Source organism: Lissotriton vulgaris, chromosome 10, assembly GCF_964263255.1.
Source record: "Lissotriton vulgaris chromosome 10, aLisVul1.2, whole genome shotgun sequence".
Lineage (NCBI taxonomy): Eukaryota > Metazoa > Chordata > Amphibia > Caudata > Salamandridae > Lissotriton > Lissotriton vulgaris.
The window spans coordinates 1,104,762,461-1,104,781,075 of NC_141698.1; the positions used below are offsets into that span (position 1 = coordinate 1,104,762,461).

The window sequence follows — 18,615 nt, forward strand, 5'->3', positions numbered from 1 at the left end:
GCAGCAGCGGAGGTGTTCTTGCTGGTCCCTTGTCTGAGAGCAGAATGCAGCAGCGGAGGTGTTCTTGCTGGTCCCTTGTCTAAGAGCAGAATGCAGCAGCGGAGGTGTTCTTGCTGTTAACTTGTTTAAGAGCAGAATGCAGCAGCGGAGGTGTTCTTGCTGGTCCCTTGTCTGAGAGCAGAATGCAGCAGCGGAGGTGTTCTTGCTGGTCCCTTGTCTAAGAGCAGAATGCAGCAGCGGAGGTGTTCTTGCTGTTAACTTGTCTAGGAGCAGAATGCAGCAGCGGAGGTGTTCTTGCTGGTCCCTTGTCTGAGAGCAGAATGCAGCAGCGGAGGTGTTCTTGCTGTTAACTTGTCTAAGAGCAGAATGCAGCAGCGGAGGTGTTCTTGCTGTTAACTTGTCTAAGAGCAGAATGCAGCAGCGGAGGTGTTCTTGCTGTTAACTTGTCTAAGAGCAGAATGCAGCAGCGGAGGTGTTCTTGCTGGTCCCTTGTCTGAGAGCAGAATGCCGCAGCGGAGGTGTTCTTGCTGGTCCCTTGTCTGAGAGCAGAATGCAGCAGCGTAGGTGTTCTTGCTGTTAACTTGTCTAAGAGCAGAATGCAGCAGCGGAGGTGTTCTTGCTGGTCCCTTGTCTAAGAGCAGAATGCAGCAGCGGAGGTGTTCTTGCTGGTCCCTTGTCTGAGAGCAGAATGCAGCAGCGGAGGTGTTCTTGCTGGTCCCTTGTCTGAGAGCAGAATGCAGCAGCGGAGGTGTTCTTGCTGGTCCCTTGTCTAAGAGCAGAATGCAGCAGCGGAGGTGTTCTTGCTGTTAACTTGTCTAAGAGCAGAATGCAGCAGCGGAGGTGTTCTTGCTGTTAACTTGTCTAAGAGCAGAATGCAGCAGCGGAGGTGTTCTTGCTGTTAACTTGTCTAAGAGCAGAATGCAGCAGCGGAGGTGTTCTTGCTGGTCCCTTGTCTGAGAGCAGAATGCAGCAGCGGAGGTGTTCTTGCTGGTCCCTTGTCTAAGAGCAGAATGCAGCAGCGGAGGTGTTCTTGCTGGTCCCTTGTCTGAGAGCAGAATGCAGCAGCGGAGGTGTTCTTGCTGGTCCCTTGTCTGAGAGCAGAATGCAGCAGCGGAGGTGTTCTTGCTGGTCCCTTGTCTAAGAGCAGAATGCAGCAGCGGAGGTGTTCTTGCTGTTAACTTGTCTAAGAGCAGAATGCAGCAGCGGAGGTGTTCTTGCTGGTCCCTTGTCTGAGAGCAGAATGCAGCAGCGGAGGTGTTCTTGCTGGTCCCTTGTCTGAGAGCAGAATGCAGCAGCGGAGGTGTTCTTGCTGTTAACTTGTCTAAGAGCAGAATGCAGCAGCGGAGGTGTTCTTGCTGTTAACTTGTCTAAGAGCAGAATGCAGCAGCGGAGGTGTTCTTGCTGTTAACTTGTCTGAGAGCAGAATGCAGCAGCGGAGGTGTTCTTGCTGGTCCCTTGTCTAAGAGCAGAATGCAGCAGCGGAGGTGTTCTTGCTGGTCCCTTGTCTAAGAGCAGAATGCAGCAGCGGAGGTGTTCTTGCTGTTAACTTGTCTAAGAGCAGAATGCAGCAGCGGAGGTGTTCTTGCTGGTCCCTTGTCTAAGAGCAGAATGCAGCAGCGGAGGTGTTCTTGCTGTTAACTTGTCTAAGAGCAGAATGCAGCAGCGGAGGTGTTCTTGCTGGTCCCTTGTCTGAGAGCAGAATGCAGCAGCGGAGGTGTTCTTGCTGGTCCCTTGTCTAAGAGCAGAATGCAGCAGCGGAGGTGTTCTTGCTGGTCCCTTGTCTGAGAGCAGAATGCAGCAGCGGAGGTGTTCTTGCTGTTAACTTGTCTAAGAGCAGAATGCAGCAGCGGAGGTGTTCTTGCTGTTAACTTGTCTAAGAGCAGAATGCAGCAGCGGAGGTGTTCTTGCTGGTCCCTTGTCTAAGAGCAGAATGCAGCAGCGGAGGTGTTCTTGCTGTTAACTTGTCTAAGAGCAGAATGCAGCAGCGGAGGTGTTCTTGCTGTTAACTTGTCTAAGAGGAGAATGCAGCAGCGGAGGTGTTCTTGCTGGTCCCTTGTCTGAGAGCAGAATGCAGCAGCGGAGGTGTTCTTGCTGGTCCCTTGTCTAAGAGCAGAATGCAGCAGCGGAGGTGTTCTTGCTGTTAACTTGTCTAAGAGCAGAATGCAGCAGCGGAGGTGTTCTTGCTGTTAACTTGTCTAAGAGCAGAATGCAGCAGCGGAGGTGTTCTTGCTGTTAACTTGTCTAAGAGCAGAATGCAGCAGCGGAGGTGTTTTTGCTGGTCCCTTGTCTAAGAGCAGAATGCAGCAGCGGAGGTGTTCTTGCTGTTAACTTGTCTAAGAGCAGAATGCAGCAGCGGAGGTGTTCTTGCTGTTAACTTGTGTAAGAGCAGAATGCAGCAGCGGAGGTGTTCTTGCTGTTAACTTGTCTAAGAGCAGAATGCAGCAGCGGAGGTGTTCTTGCTGGTCCCTTGTCTAAGAGCAGAATGCAGCAGCGGAGGTGTTCTTGCTGTTAACTTGTCTAAGAGCAGAATGCAGCAGCGGAGGTGTTCTTGCTGTTAACTTGTGTAAGAGCAGAATGCAGCAGCGGAGGTGTTCTTGCTGTTAACTTGTCTAAGAGCAGAATGCAGCAGCGGAGGTGTTCTTGCTGGTCCCTTGTCTGAGAGCAGAATGCAGCAGCGGAGGTGTTCTTGCTGGTCCCTTGTCTGAGAGCAGAATGCAGCAGCGGAGGTGTTCTTGCTGTTAACTTGTCTAAGAGCAGAATGCAGCAGCGGAGGTGTTCTTGCTGGTCCCTTGTCTGAGAGCAGAATGCAGCAGCGGAGGTGTTCTTGCTGGTCCCTTGTCTAAGAGCAGAATGCAGCAGCGGAGGTGTTCTTGCTGTTAACTTGTCTAAGAGCAGAATGCAGCAGCGGAGGTGTTCTTGCTGGTCCCTTGTCTGAGAGCAGAATGCAGCAGCGGAGGTGTTCTTGCTGGTCCCTTGTCTGAGAGCAGAATGCAGCAGCGGAGGTGTTCTTGCTGTTAACTTGTCTAAGAGCAGAATGCAGCAGCGGAGGTGTTCTTGCTGTTAACTTGTCTAAGAGCAGAATGCAGCAGCGGAGGTGTTCTTGCTGGTCCCTTGTCTGAGAGCAGAATGCAGCAGCGGAGGTGTTCTTGCTGTTAACTTGTCTAAGAGCAGAATGCAGCAGCGGAGGTGTTCTTGCTGGTCCCTTGTCTGAGAGCAGAATGCAGCAGCGGAGGTGTTCTTGCTGGTCCCTTGTCTAAGAGCAGAATGCAGCAGCGGAGGTGTCCTTGCTGGTCCCTTGTCTGAGAGCAGAATGCAGCAGCGGAGGTGTTCTTGCTGGTCCCTTGTCTAAGAGCAGAATGCAGCAGCGGAGGTGTTCTTGCTGGTCCCTTGTCTGAGAGCAGAATGCAGCAGCGGAGGTGTTCTTGCTGTTAACTTGTCTAAGAGCAGAATGCAGCAGCGGAGGTGTTCTTGCTGTTAACTTGTCTGAGAGCAGAATGCAGCAGCGGAGGTGTTCTTGCTGTTAACTTGTCTAAGAGCAGAATGCAGCAGCGGAGGTGTTCTTGCTGGTCCCTTGTCTAAGAGCAGAATGCAGCAGCGGAGGTGTTCTTGCTGTTAACTTGTCTAAGAGCAGAATGCAGCAGCGGAGGTGTTCTTGCTGGTCCCTTGTCTGAGAGCAGAATGCAGCAGCGGAGGTGTTCTTGCTGGTCCCTTGTCTAAGAGCAGAATGCAGCAGCGGAGGTGTTCTTGCTGTTAACTTGTCTAAGAGCAGAATGCAGCAGCGGAGGTGTTCTTGCTGGTCCCTTGTCTGAGAGCAGAATGCAGCAGCGGAGGTGTTCTTGCTGGTCCCTTGTCTGAGAGCAGAATGCAGCAGCGTAGGTGTTCTTGCTGTTAACTTGTCTAAGAGCAGAATGCAGCAGCGGAGGTGTTCTTGCTGGTCCCTTGTCTGAGAGCAGAATGCAGCAGCGGAGGTGTTCTTGCTGGTCCCTTGTCTGAGAGCAGAATGCAGCAGCGGAGGTGTTCTTGCTGTTAACTTGTCTAAGAGCAGAATGCAGCAGCGGAGGTGTTCTTGCTGGTCCCTTGTCTGAGAGCAGAATGCAGCAGCGGAGGTGTTCTTGCTGGTCCCTTGTCTGAGAGCAGAATGCAGCAGCGGAGGTGTTCTTGCTGTTAACTTGTCTAAGAGCAGAATGCAGCAGCGGAGGTGTTCTTGCTGTTAACTTGTCTAAGAGCAGAATGCAGCAGCGGAGGTGTTCTTGCTGGTCCCTTGTCTGAGAGCAGAATGCAGCAGCGTAGGTGTTCTTGCTGTTAACTTGTCTAAGAGCAGAATGCAGCAGCGGAGGTGTTCTTGCTGGTCCCTTGTCTGAGAGCAGAATGCAGCAGCGGAGGTGTTCTTGCTGTTAACTTGTCTAAGAGCAGAATGCAGCAGCGGAGGTGTTCTTGCTGTTAACTTGTCTAAGAGCAGAATGCAGCAGCGGAGGTGTTCTTGCTGGTCCCTTGTCTGAGAGCAGAATGCAGCAGCGGAGGTGTTCTTGCTGTTAACTTGTCTAAGAGCAGAATGCAGCAGCGGAGGTGTTCTTGCTGGTCCCTTGTCTGAGAGCAGAATGCAGCAGCGGAGGTGTTCTTGCTGGTCCCTTGTCTGAGAGCAGAATGCAGCAGCGGAGGTGTTCTTGCTGTTAACTTGTCTAAGAGCAGAATGCAGCAGCGGAGGTGTTCTTGCTGGTCCCTTGTCTGAGAGCAGAATGCAGCAGCGGAGGTGTTCTTGCTGTTAACTTGTCTAAGAGCAGAATGCAGCAGCGGAGGTGTTCTTGCTGGTCCCTTGTCTGAGAGCAGAATGCAGCAGCGGAGGTGTTCTTGCTGTTCCCTTGTCTGAGAGCAGAATGCAGCAGCGGAGGTGTTCTTGCTGTTAACTTGTCTAAGAGGAGAATGCAGCAGCGAAGGTGTTCTTGCTGGTCCCTTGTCTGAGAGCAGAATGCAGCAGCGGAGGTGTTCTTGCTGGTCCCTTGTCTAAGAGCAGAATGCAGCAGCGGAGGTGTTCTTGCTGTTAACTTGTCTAAGAGCAGAATGCAGCAGCGGAGGTGTTCTTGCTGGTCCCTTGTCTAAGAGCAGAATGCAGCAGCGGAGGTGTTCTTGCTGTTAACTTGTCTAAGAGCAGAATGCAGCAGCGGAGGTGTTCTTGCTGGTCCCTTGTCTAAGAGCAGAATGCAGCAGCGGAGGTGTTCTTGCTGTTAACTTGTCTAAGAGCAGAATGCAGCAGCGGAGGTGTTCTTGCTGTTAACTTGTCTAAGAGCAGAATGCAGCAGCGGAGGTGTTCTTGCTGTTAACTTGTCTAAGAGCAGAATGCAGCAGCGGAGGTGTTCTTGCTGGTCCCTTGTCTGAGAGCAGAATGCAGCAGCATAGGTGTTCTTGCTGTTAACTTGTCTAAGAGCAGAATGCAGCAGCGGAGGTGTTCTTGCTGGTCCCTTGTCTGAGAGCAGAATGCAGCAGCGGAGGTGTTCTTGCTGGTCCCTTGTCTAAGAGCAGAATGCAGCAGCGGAGGTGTTCTTGCTGTTAACTTGTCTAAGAGCAGAATGCAGCAGCGGAGGTGTTCTTGCTGGTCCCTTGTCTGAGAGCAGAATGCAGCAGCGGAGGTGTTCTTGCTGGTCCCTTGTCTGAGAGCAGAATGCAGCAGCGTAGGTGTTCTTGCTGTTAACTTGTCTAAGAGCAGAATGCAGCAGCGGAGGTGTTCTTGCTGGTCCCTTGTCTGAGAGCAGAATGCAGCAGCGGAGGTGTTCTTGCTGGTCCCTTGTCTGAGAGCAGAATGCAGCAGCGGAGGTGTTCTTGCTGGTCCCTTGTCTGAGAGCAGAATGCAGCAGCGTAGGTGTTCTTGCTGGTCCCTTGTCTGAGAGCAGAATGCAGCAGCGGAGGTGTTCTTGCTGGTCCCTTGTCTGAGAGCAGAATGCAGCAGCGGAGGTGTTCTTGCTGGTCCCTTGTCTGAGAGCAGAATGCAGCAGCGGAGGTGTTCTTGCTGGTCCCTTGTCTGAGAGCAGAATGCAGCAGCGTAGGTGTTCTTGCTGGTCCCTTGTCTGAGAGCAGAATGCAGCAGCGGAGGTGTTCTTGCTGGTCCCTTGTCTAAGAGCAGAATGCAGCAGCGGAGGTGTTCTTGCTGTTAACTTGTCTAAGAGCAGAATGCAGCAGCGGAGGTGTTCTTGCTGTTAACTTGTCTAAGAGCAGAATGCAGCAGCGGAGGTGTTCTTGCTGTTAACTTGTCTAAGAGCAGAATGCAGCAGCGGAGGTGTTCTTGCTGTTAACTTGTCTAAGAGCAGAATGCAGCAGCGGAGGTGTTCTTGCTGGTCCCTTGTCTGAGAGCAGAATGCAGCAGCGGAGGTGTTCTTGCTGGTCCCTTGTCTGAGAGCAGAATGCAGCAGCGGAGGTGTTCTTGCTGGTCCCTTGTCTGAGAGCAGAATGCAGCAGCGGAGGTGTTCTTGCTGTTAACTTGTCTAAGAGCAGAATGCAGCAGCGGAGGTGTTCTTGCTGGTCCCTTGTCTGAGAGCAGAATGCAGCAGCGGAGGTGTTCTTGCTGTTAACTTGTCTAAGAGCAGAATGCAGCAGCGGAGGTGTTCTTGCTGGTCCCTTGTCTGAGAGCAGAATGCAGCAGCGGAGGTGTTCTTGCTGTTAACTTGTCTAAGAGCAGAATGCAGCAGCGGAGGTGTTCTTGCTGGTCCCTTGTCTGAGAGCAGAATGCAGCAGCGGAGGTGTTCTTGCTGGTCCCTTGTCTGAGAGCAGAATGCAGCAGCGGAGGTGTTCTTGCTGTTCCCTTGTCTGAGAGCAGAATGCAGCAGCGGAGGTGTTCTTGCTGGTCCCTTGTCTGAGAGCAGAATGCAGCAGCGGAGGTGTTCTTGCTGTTAACTTGTCTAAGAGCAGAATGCAGCAGCGGAGGTGTTCTTGCTGGTCCCTTGTCTAAGAGCAGAATGCAGCAGCGGAGGTGTTCTTGCTGGTCCCTTGTCTGAGAGCAGAATGCAGCAGCGGAGGTGTTCTTGCTGTTAACTTGTCTAAGAGCAGAATGCAGCAGCGGAGGTGTTCTTGCTGGTCCCTTGTCTGAGAGCAGAATGCAGCAGCGGAGGTGTTCTTGCTGGTCCCTTGTCTGAGAGCAGAATGCAGCAGCGGAGGTGTTCTTGCTGGTCCCTTGTCTGAGAGCAGAATGCAGCAGCGGAGGTGTTCTTGCTGGTCCCTTGTCTGAGAGCAGAATGCAGCAGCGGAGGTGTTCTTGCTGTTAACTTGTCTAAGAGCAGAATGCAGCAGCGGAGGTGTTCTTGCTGGTCCCTTGTCTGAGAGCAGTACATGTCATTATGATAGCCTGATGTTGTATGAAGGTTACTTGAGCTTCTCTTATATTAAAATAAATATCTTGTATGATCTCACGCTAACGTACTAGGTCGTTTCTCTTTGCTCAGTCAAAGATACCATTGCTTGCAACATAAACCCTTTCGTGGACGGACACAACCACAAATAACCTTTTAAACACAGAGTTCCATACTCATCAGCTTAGAATGCAGAATCTGTCAGCGCGAGAGGCAGTTGGGAAAGGATATCTTAGTGATGGCTGCATGGTCCTGTGTTTGGTTTAGAGGATACTCTCGCAGGTGATGGTGCACTTTGCAAATACACATAACATTGATTGAACCTCAGTAAGAGATGCTTGCAGACAACCTTTCCATTATCCTTCCTGAGGTGCCATGTTCATTAGCCCGCACACTCTTTACAAAAAGTATGGAAATACAACATATTTGTGTGCCATTGTAGGCATTCTTTCATTACTTCTCTCTGGCTTCTTCGGTCCCTTTCCCCCAACTGTTGGTAAGCTACTGATCTCTCGACACCTTCAAAGTGCAGCACGGAGATCGCTTTGTAGGACCTGGTGGAATTCTTCACCCATGGAGTTCAGACTCAATTTGAGAATCACAACCTGGGTAAATAAAAAATAAGGGTATTCGACTCTGCCACAGCCTGCAAGAAAAAGTTCATTTTTCACAGGATGAAAAATGATTGTACATTGGGAACAAAAGCTTAGAAGTCCTCTTCAAGTTTCCATCATCATTATGAGCAGCCCTATTCATGTTTGTATTTTTTCTCCATTCATGTTTGTAGTTTTGTCTTTTGTTAGTTTGTCTGAGAAGAATGTGAGCTTTTTAAAGCAACTCTTGCACGTTAAATATTCTGATTTGATTTCATCTTGAGACATAAGTAGATGATCAGTATGAGCCACAGCAAGGCTGTCGGGCAGTACTTCGGAGGACTTCATTCCATGCTTGTTTGTTTTTCTGCATCATACAGGCTTTGACATCGACACCCCTGATGATTTTGGCAGGACCTGTCTACACTCTGCTGCTGCTGGAGGGTATGTGTACACTTGTGCCTTTTCATGCTCTTTCTGTGTCATTGCATTAGAAATGTGAGTGATAGCACAGAGGGATGACGTATGTTGTGTTTGAATAATAGAGCATACATTGCTTCCTGGGGTATACATTCATGTCATTGGATCGACGTTGACACTGGATGTTGGGCAATGTGGAATGATCAATGTCTGAAGCACAGGCACACCAGAAGGTACAGCAGTTTGTTTTCAGGACCTGGAGCAATGCTAGTCGTCTTATATTGGACAATATTTGGTAGGGTTTGTGTGTCAATACTAAAAGGTCTTACAGACATCTGGTAGACAAACTTGCTGTATCCTGTTGGCATTACATTGTGGAGGAATGTATTGCACCCACTACGTGAACATCGATTTTTCTTTTTTCCAATGTATTTGTTGCTGCTACGCTGTTTTATTAACACTTATCCTTAACTTGTTTATACTAATTACCTTTCACAATTGTATAACCCATGATGTACTGCCCCACAATGTTGTATGGGTATTCTAGTACACACATATTCAAGGTAAAAATGTTTGATATATCTTTTACTGCCTGACATGATGAAGTGCTCTCTGTTTTTTTAATAAAGCATTAGACACCCTCCAACCACAACTATCCTCCTCTTCATTTACCTCTCCCGTTCTAGAGTTACTGGCATCATGACCGCTCACAGCCTCTGGGATCCCGCCTTCCAAAATCATATTCATGTCAACCTCACTCCTCTCACACTAGCATTCTCCTCGACAGTCTCTTCCAAAAACCCCATCAACCATCTGATAACTCCACCTAGACTTCACACTTGATTGATTTTTAACATCACACAACTCCACCTATTCGAGTAAATATTTTTAAGGACCGTCAAGTGTGCTGCAATAAGGTACCCTACATTCCCATCTACTGTGTGTTCTCACTTACCCAATTGCCCCCACTTTTCCTTGGCACTCCCTAAACTGCACTGCCAATGAAGAAACATAGATTGATCCCACAGACCGATGCACTTGGTGCCCTGAACTGACAATACACATACCCACCCAAAGTAGTTGCCATGATGGAACAGTCTGGCTCCTCCCCAACACGCCTTACCTCTGCCACATTCTTGTGTATTGCACCACATTGTGCTGTAGAATACTTTAGAATGTGTATCGTATCACCATTCAGACTACATAGTGTTCTAATGTATTGTCTCCTGGAGCCCCCATATCCTCCTTTAATGACCAAGATATGGTGATCGACTTGGCGCCTTCCACCTCATTGTCTTGGGCATCTTCATCTAAGTATGTAGATTCTCAAACATGATCACCTAGCCAAGTTATATGTTGAACACTCTCTTGCAAACACTCACTTCATCCACTCCTACAACAAACCGCTGAGCCTCATTCACATTCCCCTCCTATCATTAACGTACTCTCTGACCGTGCCATAATCCAGATGATCAGACAAATCCTCTCTCATACCAAATTGCTCAGACCTGTTTCTCTAAACCTAGATTCATGCTGTTTCTTTCCCACCTCTGCTCCACAACCTTGATTTGCACCCAGTTCTTGTTCCCTCAAGGCCCAGATTTGCGATGACTCTTGAAAACGTATAGGCAAGCACTCCTATCTTCCCTGGACTTTTCAAAGTTAGCCAACCACCAAAACAACATCCATGCCTGCTCACACCCCACCAGTCTAGTTCACCCAATCAAAATGCAACTCTTCCTATTTCCCCTCCAAAATGTCCATCATTAAGAGCACCTTCACTTCTCCATCAGGAGAGCTCCATTGATAATCATAAGCACTGAATAGTTATGCTCACGTGCTGGATGCCATAACGATTCTTTGAATGTGTCTGTGTTCCATTTGCGCCTATAAAATAGGCTGTATTGGCCAGTTCCATTCATTTGCATTAAAAAGCTAAAATACAGAAAAGGCTCTAGAAAATAGATTACTCTACAACACACCTTTCTTTAAAAGGAGTGGAGTTAAAGGAATAAGGACAGTGTAGCCATATATGTTGCAACTAAGTTGGAATGAAAATATGCCCTGTTAACCACATTGTTTCTGGCTCCTGCTAAGAGGATCTTGAAGCACTGAGTTTGGGCTTTTTTTTTACTTTCACCTTGCAAAATCTCTTAAGATAGTGTTCAAAACAGCTTCACTCAACCATTAGAATATTTGTGTGCCATTTTGTGAGCAATTTTTTTTTCTTTCTTCATCAAATGCCATCTTTATTTTCAAAGTGTCCTGTGTGTGTGAGCTAAAATCAAAATCTGATTCCTAAAATGTATGTAAGCATTAGCCTCTGACAGTGACATCCCAGAAAGATGCAAGCACTGCAGTACCTTTTTCGGGCACATCCTAGTACACCAGGACTAGATTGACCTGCACGGAATAAAGGAGCTGCGAAGCAGCATACAGCGCTGTCAGAAGGAGCAGGTATGTTGCAGAAGTGAGGAGAGGATCCATCCTCTACGTGTGGGGTACCCCAACTCTGATGGACTTCCTTCTGAGGGAGATCCAAAAAGAGACACTACTTTGGAAGAAAACAACGTTCCAACATCCATGTCAAGGAGGTTAACGTGATGGCAAGGTACAATGCCAACTTGTTAGCCATTAAGGATTGGGTTGACATCAAAGAAAAGGAGGCACTTTATGCGGAGAGAACCCATCGACGTAGAAGCACGCTCATTCTTTCTTTTCAGTCCAACAATCTGTAGCTGGCTAAGGAACATGAAGGCGAGGTGACCCACTACATCAGACTCTAGTAGTCTAGGTTGTATTTGCCACCTAGACCAACATTCCTGGTAGACACACTAGACTCTCCAGCTCCTGCATCTCAGCCTTTTTGTCAACCTGCTCCGCAGCTGCCATTATCCAGTTTCTCCAGCAATTCCATTGCGTGGTGCTCCTCCTCGCCTCCTCCGTTAGTGCATCTGAGGTCTCAACCACATTTCAGACCAAATATTGCACCAAGGAGATCCAAAACTTCTTTTCCTGGATCCAGATCTTGTTACAGATTATGGTCAAGATTGAGATCAAGACACCTCTCTTGCTGTTCCAAACATACCACCTCTTCTAGACTAGGATGTCGGTCTAGAATACATTCTTTCTCTTCTTGGTCATCAATATCTTCTGAATTGAGAAGGTTATCGCCTTCCTTGATAGATTCTCTGACAGCAAAAATCTCCCTGGCTGAGACGATTAACATATTTAAGGAGGTGCTTACCCGAGGAGCTAACAATGTCTCCATCCTGCTCCAACTGTAGCCATGTCAGTGGTTTTTTTTTTAACCAGCGTATATGACAAGGCAGCCACTCATTACAGCTACATTACTCTCTGACCTGTTAGAATCGGTTAAGAAATTATTCTTCACTCCAGACTCTGCTAAAGCTGCACCACCCAGACTACAAAAAATGGTACAGGCCACCTGATCAGGATAGTCTGTTCCTTCGTTTTGATTCTCCTACTTAAATGGTAGTGGTGTCAGCAGTTAATGTTTCGGGCAACTGCTTGTTCATCTATGGTTCCACCAGATCAGGAAAGCAGAAAACTTGATTCAATAGGGCGTAAAGTCTATGGCTTGTCTCTACCCCATGAAGAAAGCAAGTTCTACTGTTTTTCTGGGCAGGTATGCTAGATTGTTACAGGACTCCCTCCAACAATTTGTCGGCTATCTACTGAGGCCATAATGGTTGCCAATCAAGTCATCAGTGCAGCTGCAAGGAGATATTCTTGGTTAAGATTAACTGGTCCTTAAGGCAGAAGCTCAGCAGCAAATCTTACATTTACCTTTCCCTGGCACTTTATTTGGAAGTCATACTGATGATAAAATGACCTTATGCAAGCTGAAATGGAAACTTTAAAGGTTGTAGCTCTGGAAAATGAGAAAAAATAGGCAAAACACTCCGACTGAATTTATGATCATTGATACTACCTACAGGGGGCTCCCACTCCTTGGAGGCCTCAAGGTCAACAGCAGCTGCACAGGCCTTTCTACCAACAGAAGCACAAACCCAAAGGCAGAGGAGGTCACCAATTGGCTTCAGTAGGTAAACCTCCTGCCGGAACAAAACAATGAGTTTCTACTTTCCCTTGTTCGTTAGCCAGTGCAGTAGAGCGAAAGCATTTCAAACTACTTGCATATCTTAAAAGCAAAAGTGTATCTTTTGGTGGAATACCTGTTGTCTATACATTTGAAATGTTGCAATCTGCTGAAAGCTGTTCATACGACAGCGAGGCCAGTATTGTCACTACTGACCTCCATGGTGTCCTGCAAATGTTTTGTCCAAGCTCCAGCCTCTACATGATAGTTCCTGGAATGCCTGTAAGCTCAGTTGTCATTCCTCAGGCAAATTAAACCACAGCATCATTCTTTCTCCCAATGCAGCCCACTCTGTCAAGTGATGACGGTGTCCAGAGACCCTCCTAAGAGGAATGACTTCTCATCAAGAGGTTCCGTCCCAGACGATATTGACTACTGCCCTTCTCGCAGGTTGCGATGCTCACCTTCAAATTCAAAGAATTTGGTCCTCGAAGGAAATGACATGCCACGCCACATCAGTCTGCCTGACTGAGAGCTGTACGCTTTGCCCTGAAAACCTTCCTTCCCTCTGAGGACATACTCCCTCATTGTTAAGACTGACAATGCAACAACAATGTACTATCTGAGCAAGAAGAGAGGGATGAGGTCCAGAGCCATGTCACTAGAAGCATAAGCCATCTGGAATTGGTTAAGAACCCTACACTTGAGGATCACTGCAGCCCTTATCCCAGGAGTCCGGAACAATGAAGCAGACCCTTTAAACAAATAAATTCATGTAAACCACAAGTTAGTCTTCAACCATTCTGTCTTTCACAACATCTTTTTTGATTCAGGTTTCTCTCTATCGGATCTCTTTGCCCTCACAGAGAACAGATACGTTGACTTGAGTTTATACCAACGAGGGAGATAGAGGAATGCTCTATTGAATGACTGTTCTGGCAATTGCTCTATACTCCATTTCCCCCCGATTACCTATAATTCCAGCAATAATCTTCAAACTGTCTTACTCCACAAGAGCCAGAATGAGTTTACGAACACCGAAGTGACCAAGTAAGTGGTGGTTCATGGACCTTCTTTGCCTATAGGAACTTCCGCACAAAAGGCTGCCATGCAGACCGGACAAGTTCAGATGCTAGATGATGTACCCCAGCTTAACACCCTTGAATTTGTCAGACCCACTCCTGAACTAACTCAATATGGACACTTGAGCCTTCCGTACGATTATATGGAAGTTCTAAGAGAAATGAAATCGCTATCAACAAGAGCGTCCCACTTCTTAAAATGGAAGAGATTTATGAATGTGGTGTTCTGGATACCATGTTGATCCGTAGACTTGCCAGGAAAAAAAACTTTACTCCCATATTTACCTCATTTGACCTAATCTAGTTTACAGTTCTCTCCTATAAAAGTTCACCTGGTACCTATTACTGCCTATTAAAAAAAAGTCCATCACAAGCATCTTTTTCAGGATCCCACTAGTTAAGAAATTCCTAGAGGGCATTCAAAATGTTTGTCGTCTTCCCCCCCCCCCCCCCCCCCCCCCCCCCTCCAGTACGTAGACCTTCTCCAGAAATTGACTATTTAACTATTACATTCATGGGTTCACCATTCTAACCGAAGCCCAAGGCTTCCTTACAACATCTTTCCTGGAAAGCTGCTTTTCTTTTAGCTGTAATATCGGCTTAATGGGTGAGAGAGATGCAGGCCTTATGTTCACATGAACCACAGCCTGTTTCATGGCAACAGGGTAGTCCTAAGGACTCATTCGAAATTCCTACTTAAAATAGTTCCAGAATTTCATGTAAATTAAGCCATTATCATACCAAATTTCTTTCAAACCCATACTTCTCTGGCAGAGAGAGCTATCCACACTTATGTTAGAGTTCTAATATGTAGTCATTATAAGACTAAAGAAATGTGCAAGTCCAAACAATAGCTTGTAAATTATGATCCTTTGTGTAGGGTTAGTCATGTCCAAGCATTCTCTGTCCAGATGAACAGTTTCTTGTTTAATGTTATGTTGTCAGAAAGCGAATAAATCTTTACCTCGCAAGTGTAAGCCTGATCTAAGAGAGGCAAAGCTGCTGCGGCTGCATAAATAACAAATGTTCCCATTTTGAAAACTGCCACAAACAGCCCCCTGGAGGTCTGTTCACACATTTTCGAGACACTTTGCCTCAGTTTGGATTGTAGGATAGATGCCAAAGTACCACAAGCCTCATTGCAAAATGTTTGCTTAATTTTTCATTGATTTATCTATCTTACCTTCCAAAGAGGTTATTGGGGAGGTGGGTTTGCTATTCTATTCAGTGCTTATGATTATCAATGGATCTCCTGAAGAAGGAAAAGTTTCTTACCTGTAATTCTAGTTCTCCTTCATAGCAATCTCCATTCGAATCATAAGCATGCCTCCCTCCCTCCTCCCTCCTCCCCGGTGGAAGGAACAAATTTGGTTAATGTATTCCCTATAATTGTATTCTCAATCTTAAAAAAAACCTCAGTAGCTTGGTGGGACACTGACCTGCTGAGACCCCTTCAGGTGCAGTGTCAGTTTTCCTTCTAACATAGCTTCAGCATCTGAGGCTTCGTTTTCCTGATGACTTCAATTCCTTCTATTCGTTCAACTCCATTTTCTTTAAAAAAAAGAAACTTTTAAAAAAATAGTGAAAAGTCTTTAAAGTAATCTTTTTTCTAGTGGCCTTTCTGCATTTTTTGCCTCATTTATCCATATCCTGTACCCCCAGCTGTGCTTCTTTGCATGTCTATGCTGGGGAACATCCCCCTACTCCCTATACTATGGCTTATTTAACACGGTCATCAACTTTCATAACCACTCACTGTTAACATTTTCCAACCATTCTGCATCTGCTCAGATCCGTTGACTATTCACAAAGCACCAGGCAGTCTCTAAACCTCTGTTTTTCTTTGTGAGTCCATGGCGCATTACTACCCCACACCACCCCGGGCTGCTACTGTAATGTCTCAATAAGGCCACTGCATTATGTAAATCTATGCCAGCATTCTATCCACAAGCATCTTTATTCCCATTCCAAGTCTAAGGACCTTGCATAGAGTTGGACAGAGCCAGACATAACCAAAAAGTGTCAGATGTCCCGCCGATGTATTCAGAGTGCTGTCGACATTAATTTACTGGTTACACGGTAGACAGGCCATCTGCTTCTACGTTGTTAGGGTACCCATCGACTGGATTGGCCTCTTCCCAGGTAAGCTTTGGGCTGGATCTTTCTGTGCCCACAAGACCCTACTTAAGCTTTCATTTAACTAAATATTTTGTAATAGTTTGCAATGCAATGACACTACTAATCCTCTTCAGCACCTTTCTGTTAAAGGTCTGCCTACCTCCTACCTGTTGTAATGTACTGCCATACTACTGTATACAGTGTTTTTGGTAGAAATTGGTTAATCTTAAAGACTTAATATTACAAATGCATTATTAACATTTGTGTCCCTGTGTGATGTGCAAGTTATCCTTAATACAAACTAGTACCATAAAAGCATCCTCCACAGTGCCTCTCTAGAGAAACAGTCTAAACAGAGTGAAACCGATAGCTGTGGTGTTCAGCTTCTGCTCCATTACTATGTTGTGCATGACATTTAGATGAAGGTCTTTTACTCTTTTGCTTTCCATTGTTACACTACCCAACAAAACAGTTTGCTGCTGAGCACACCTATGCAACTCCCACTGACTCTGGTCTGATATAAAGGACTTACGTTTCTATTATGATGCTTAGATTTGGACCCATCTTTTAAATTAAAATTAAAAAGTAAGGTCCTGAGTGTTGTCAAAATAAAAGGTCTCCAAACTTTTCTGTACTGAGAGGTACTTATGTTAAATAAAACTCATTGAGAGTTACTAATATTTGTAGTGTTGTATAATCTCATCTTTGTTATATGTATATTAATTTAATCAAGTAAAAGCTTTCTTATTTAATAAGCTGGGCTGAACACAGGTGAGCTCCTCCGATGTAGCTTGAGAGCTACAGTAGCCACCGAGCTACTAGTTGGAGACCTAAGCCTTCAAACACAAGTCGACCTGTTTATGTCAACAAAAAATGTTTTAATATCCTGATTTTCCCAATAGGTTCTTTTTACGTGGTTGACAATCAGCTAGCCAGTCCTAATTGAGAATTTGTTTAATTCTGATTATGTAAAACTTGTATCCGATAGAGACTTCTTGCCATGGATTCCTTACCTTAGAATATTCCCCAGGCATCAGACTGGATCTGGAAAATCTTGAGCAGTATCTCGGCATGCTGGTAGGTGAAATCAATCTGCTTGCATTGTCCACACTGGATGTGACTGTGCAGTGCCTATGTAGGTGCCACCTCAGATGCTGAAATCAGTTATTTTCTTTCTATGCTATCAGAGCAGATCCAGAGCGAGCTACCTCCGTCCATTTTCGGAGTTTTTCTTTTCCATGTTTAGATCTCTTTTGAGACTGTCTCCCAGTGTGCTAGGGATGGAAAACAGCCTTTACAACAAGGTTAATACATTGCATGCCTTTGCCTCTCATTTATCACGCATATTTTTACCGCAATTATGCATTTACATCGTATGCCAATACTATGTATTTATGGTAAGTTGGGGGCTTGTGAGGGCCCCCCCCCCCAATACATTGTTTTTAAATATAAAAAACAATGTGTGGTATTGGCATGCAATGTAAATGAATAATCTTGGTAAAAACATGTGCGCTGAAAAATGCGAGGTAAAGGAAAGCAATGTATTTACCAGCGTTATAATGTCGTACAACCCTAGGGGTAGATCCTTAAAGCAAAAAAAAACTGGGGGGGTTTTAAATCCTATGGTTTCTGTCAGGCAGATGTCTAACAGACCTCCTCCTGGTTTGCGTCTGGTGCCTGGAGCCAGGTTACAACTCCAAGGCCTGTGAAGACTGTTGCTTGGAGAAACCCCAATGTGCTTTGAGAGTGGTCCTTAAATCTCCTGGTTGCCAGACACGAGTCGACCCTGGGACGCTCCAGATCCCGGTCGCACAGATGGTCCTGGGCCCGCTTGCATAGCTATTCTTGTGCTAGTCATTGAGCTAGTCGTATGTCCCACAAAAAAATATAAGAACGTGAAGCGCTCTCCAACCTTGCTGCACCGGTTTGTCTGTGAACAAAGCACAGGAAGGATGCCACAAATCTAGACCCTGCTCCCATTCATAAGCTGCTGATTCTGGGCCTCCACAATTTCCCTGGATTGAAGCTGCCCCAACCAAACAAAGGGATTTCTATCAGCCCATACAACGCATATTTGGGTAGGCCGACCCCTCTGGTGCGCCTTTGGGTCCATGGGTTCGGCGGGTGCCCCTGCTGGATTTTTGCCGGCGTGACTGCCCTCTGCTCCAGCCGGGCCCCTTGGATCTTGTTCTGGGAAGCTACCTTCCACGGAGTCCATTCAAGTGATATTGTTCCCAGCGCCGCCAGCCCCATCATACCAAACTTCATTCTGAAGACAGATCGGCGTCCCCAACATCCACTCAGCTGCCGGCTGATACTCAACCTTCCATTCCAGAGCGCTCTCATTTCAACAGGCCCTGTGAGGAGTAAGACTGTGGAGAATATGAAGATCATTATGGCTACCCCAACCCCTTGGAAGAGCCTGAAGTTAACTGGTTTTAGAAACTGGCGGATGGCAGTGAATTGTATTCCTGTGTGAAGCTGCCCTCTGCATCTCTTGACCATCAAACTAGCCTTTCTAGTGCCTATTACATCAGCCAGGAGGATTAGCGAACTGCAGGCCCTCTCTGTGAACCCTCCATATGCTAACATTTTTGCAGATTAACTGGTTTTCAGAATACTTGCCACTTTCCTGCCGAAAGTGGTGACACCCTTCCATTTCGGCCAGACCATCACTCTGCAGACTTTCTTTGCTCTGCCTCATCCTTCCAAAGAAAAGGAGACCCCACCGTCTAGACCCGATAAGACCGTCCAATGGACGATCAACTCTTCGTAGAGTTCTTTGGGGTAAAGAAAGGAAAAGCAGGACAGAAACATGCCATCTCCAGATGGATTGTACTCTGCATTAAAATCTGCTATGCACTGGCCAAGAAGCAGCCCTCTGAGTGCTTGCAGGCTCTTTCCACCAGAGCCAAAGCTGCTACCACTGCGTTCGACGGACTTCCTGTCCTGGATATGTGTCAAGCTGCAACATGGGAATCTCTGCACATGTTTATCAAACACTA

General features: G+C 46.6%; 1 protein-coding gene across 4 annotated transcripts in view; it reads left to right on the forward strand.

The window, feature by feature from the left end:
• Positions 1-18,615, forward strand: part of ANKRD28 (ankyrin repeat domain 28) — a 730,284-nt gene that overhangs the window by 470,442 nt on the left and 241,227 nt on the right. For all 4 annotated transcript variants that reach the window (XM_086942193.1, XM_086942192.1, XM_086942190.1 and 1 more), the window contains exon 12: positions 8,308-8,371. In XM_086942193.1, the coding sequence (XP_086798319.1) occupies positions 8,308-8,371 (64 nt within the window). The remainder of the gene's footprint in view (positions 1-8,307; positions 8,372-18,615) is intronic.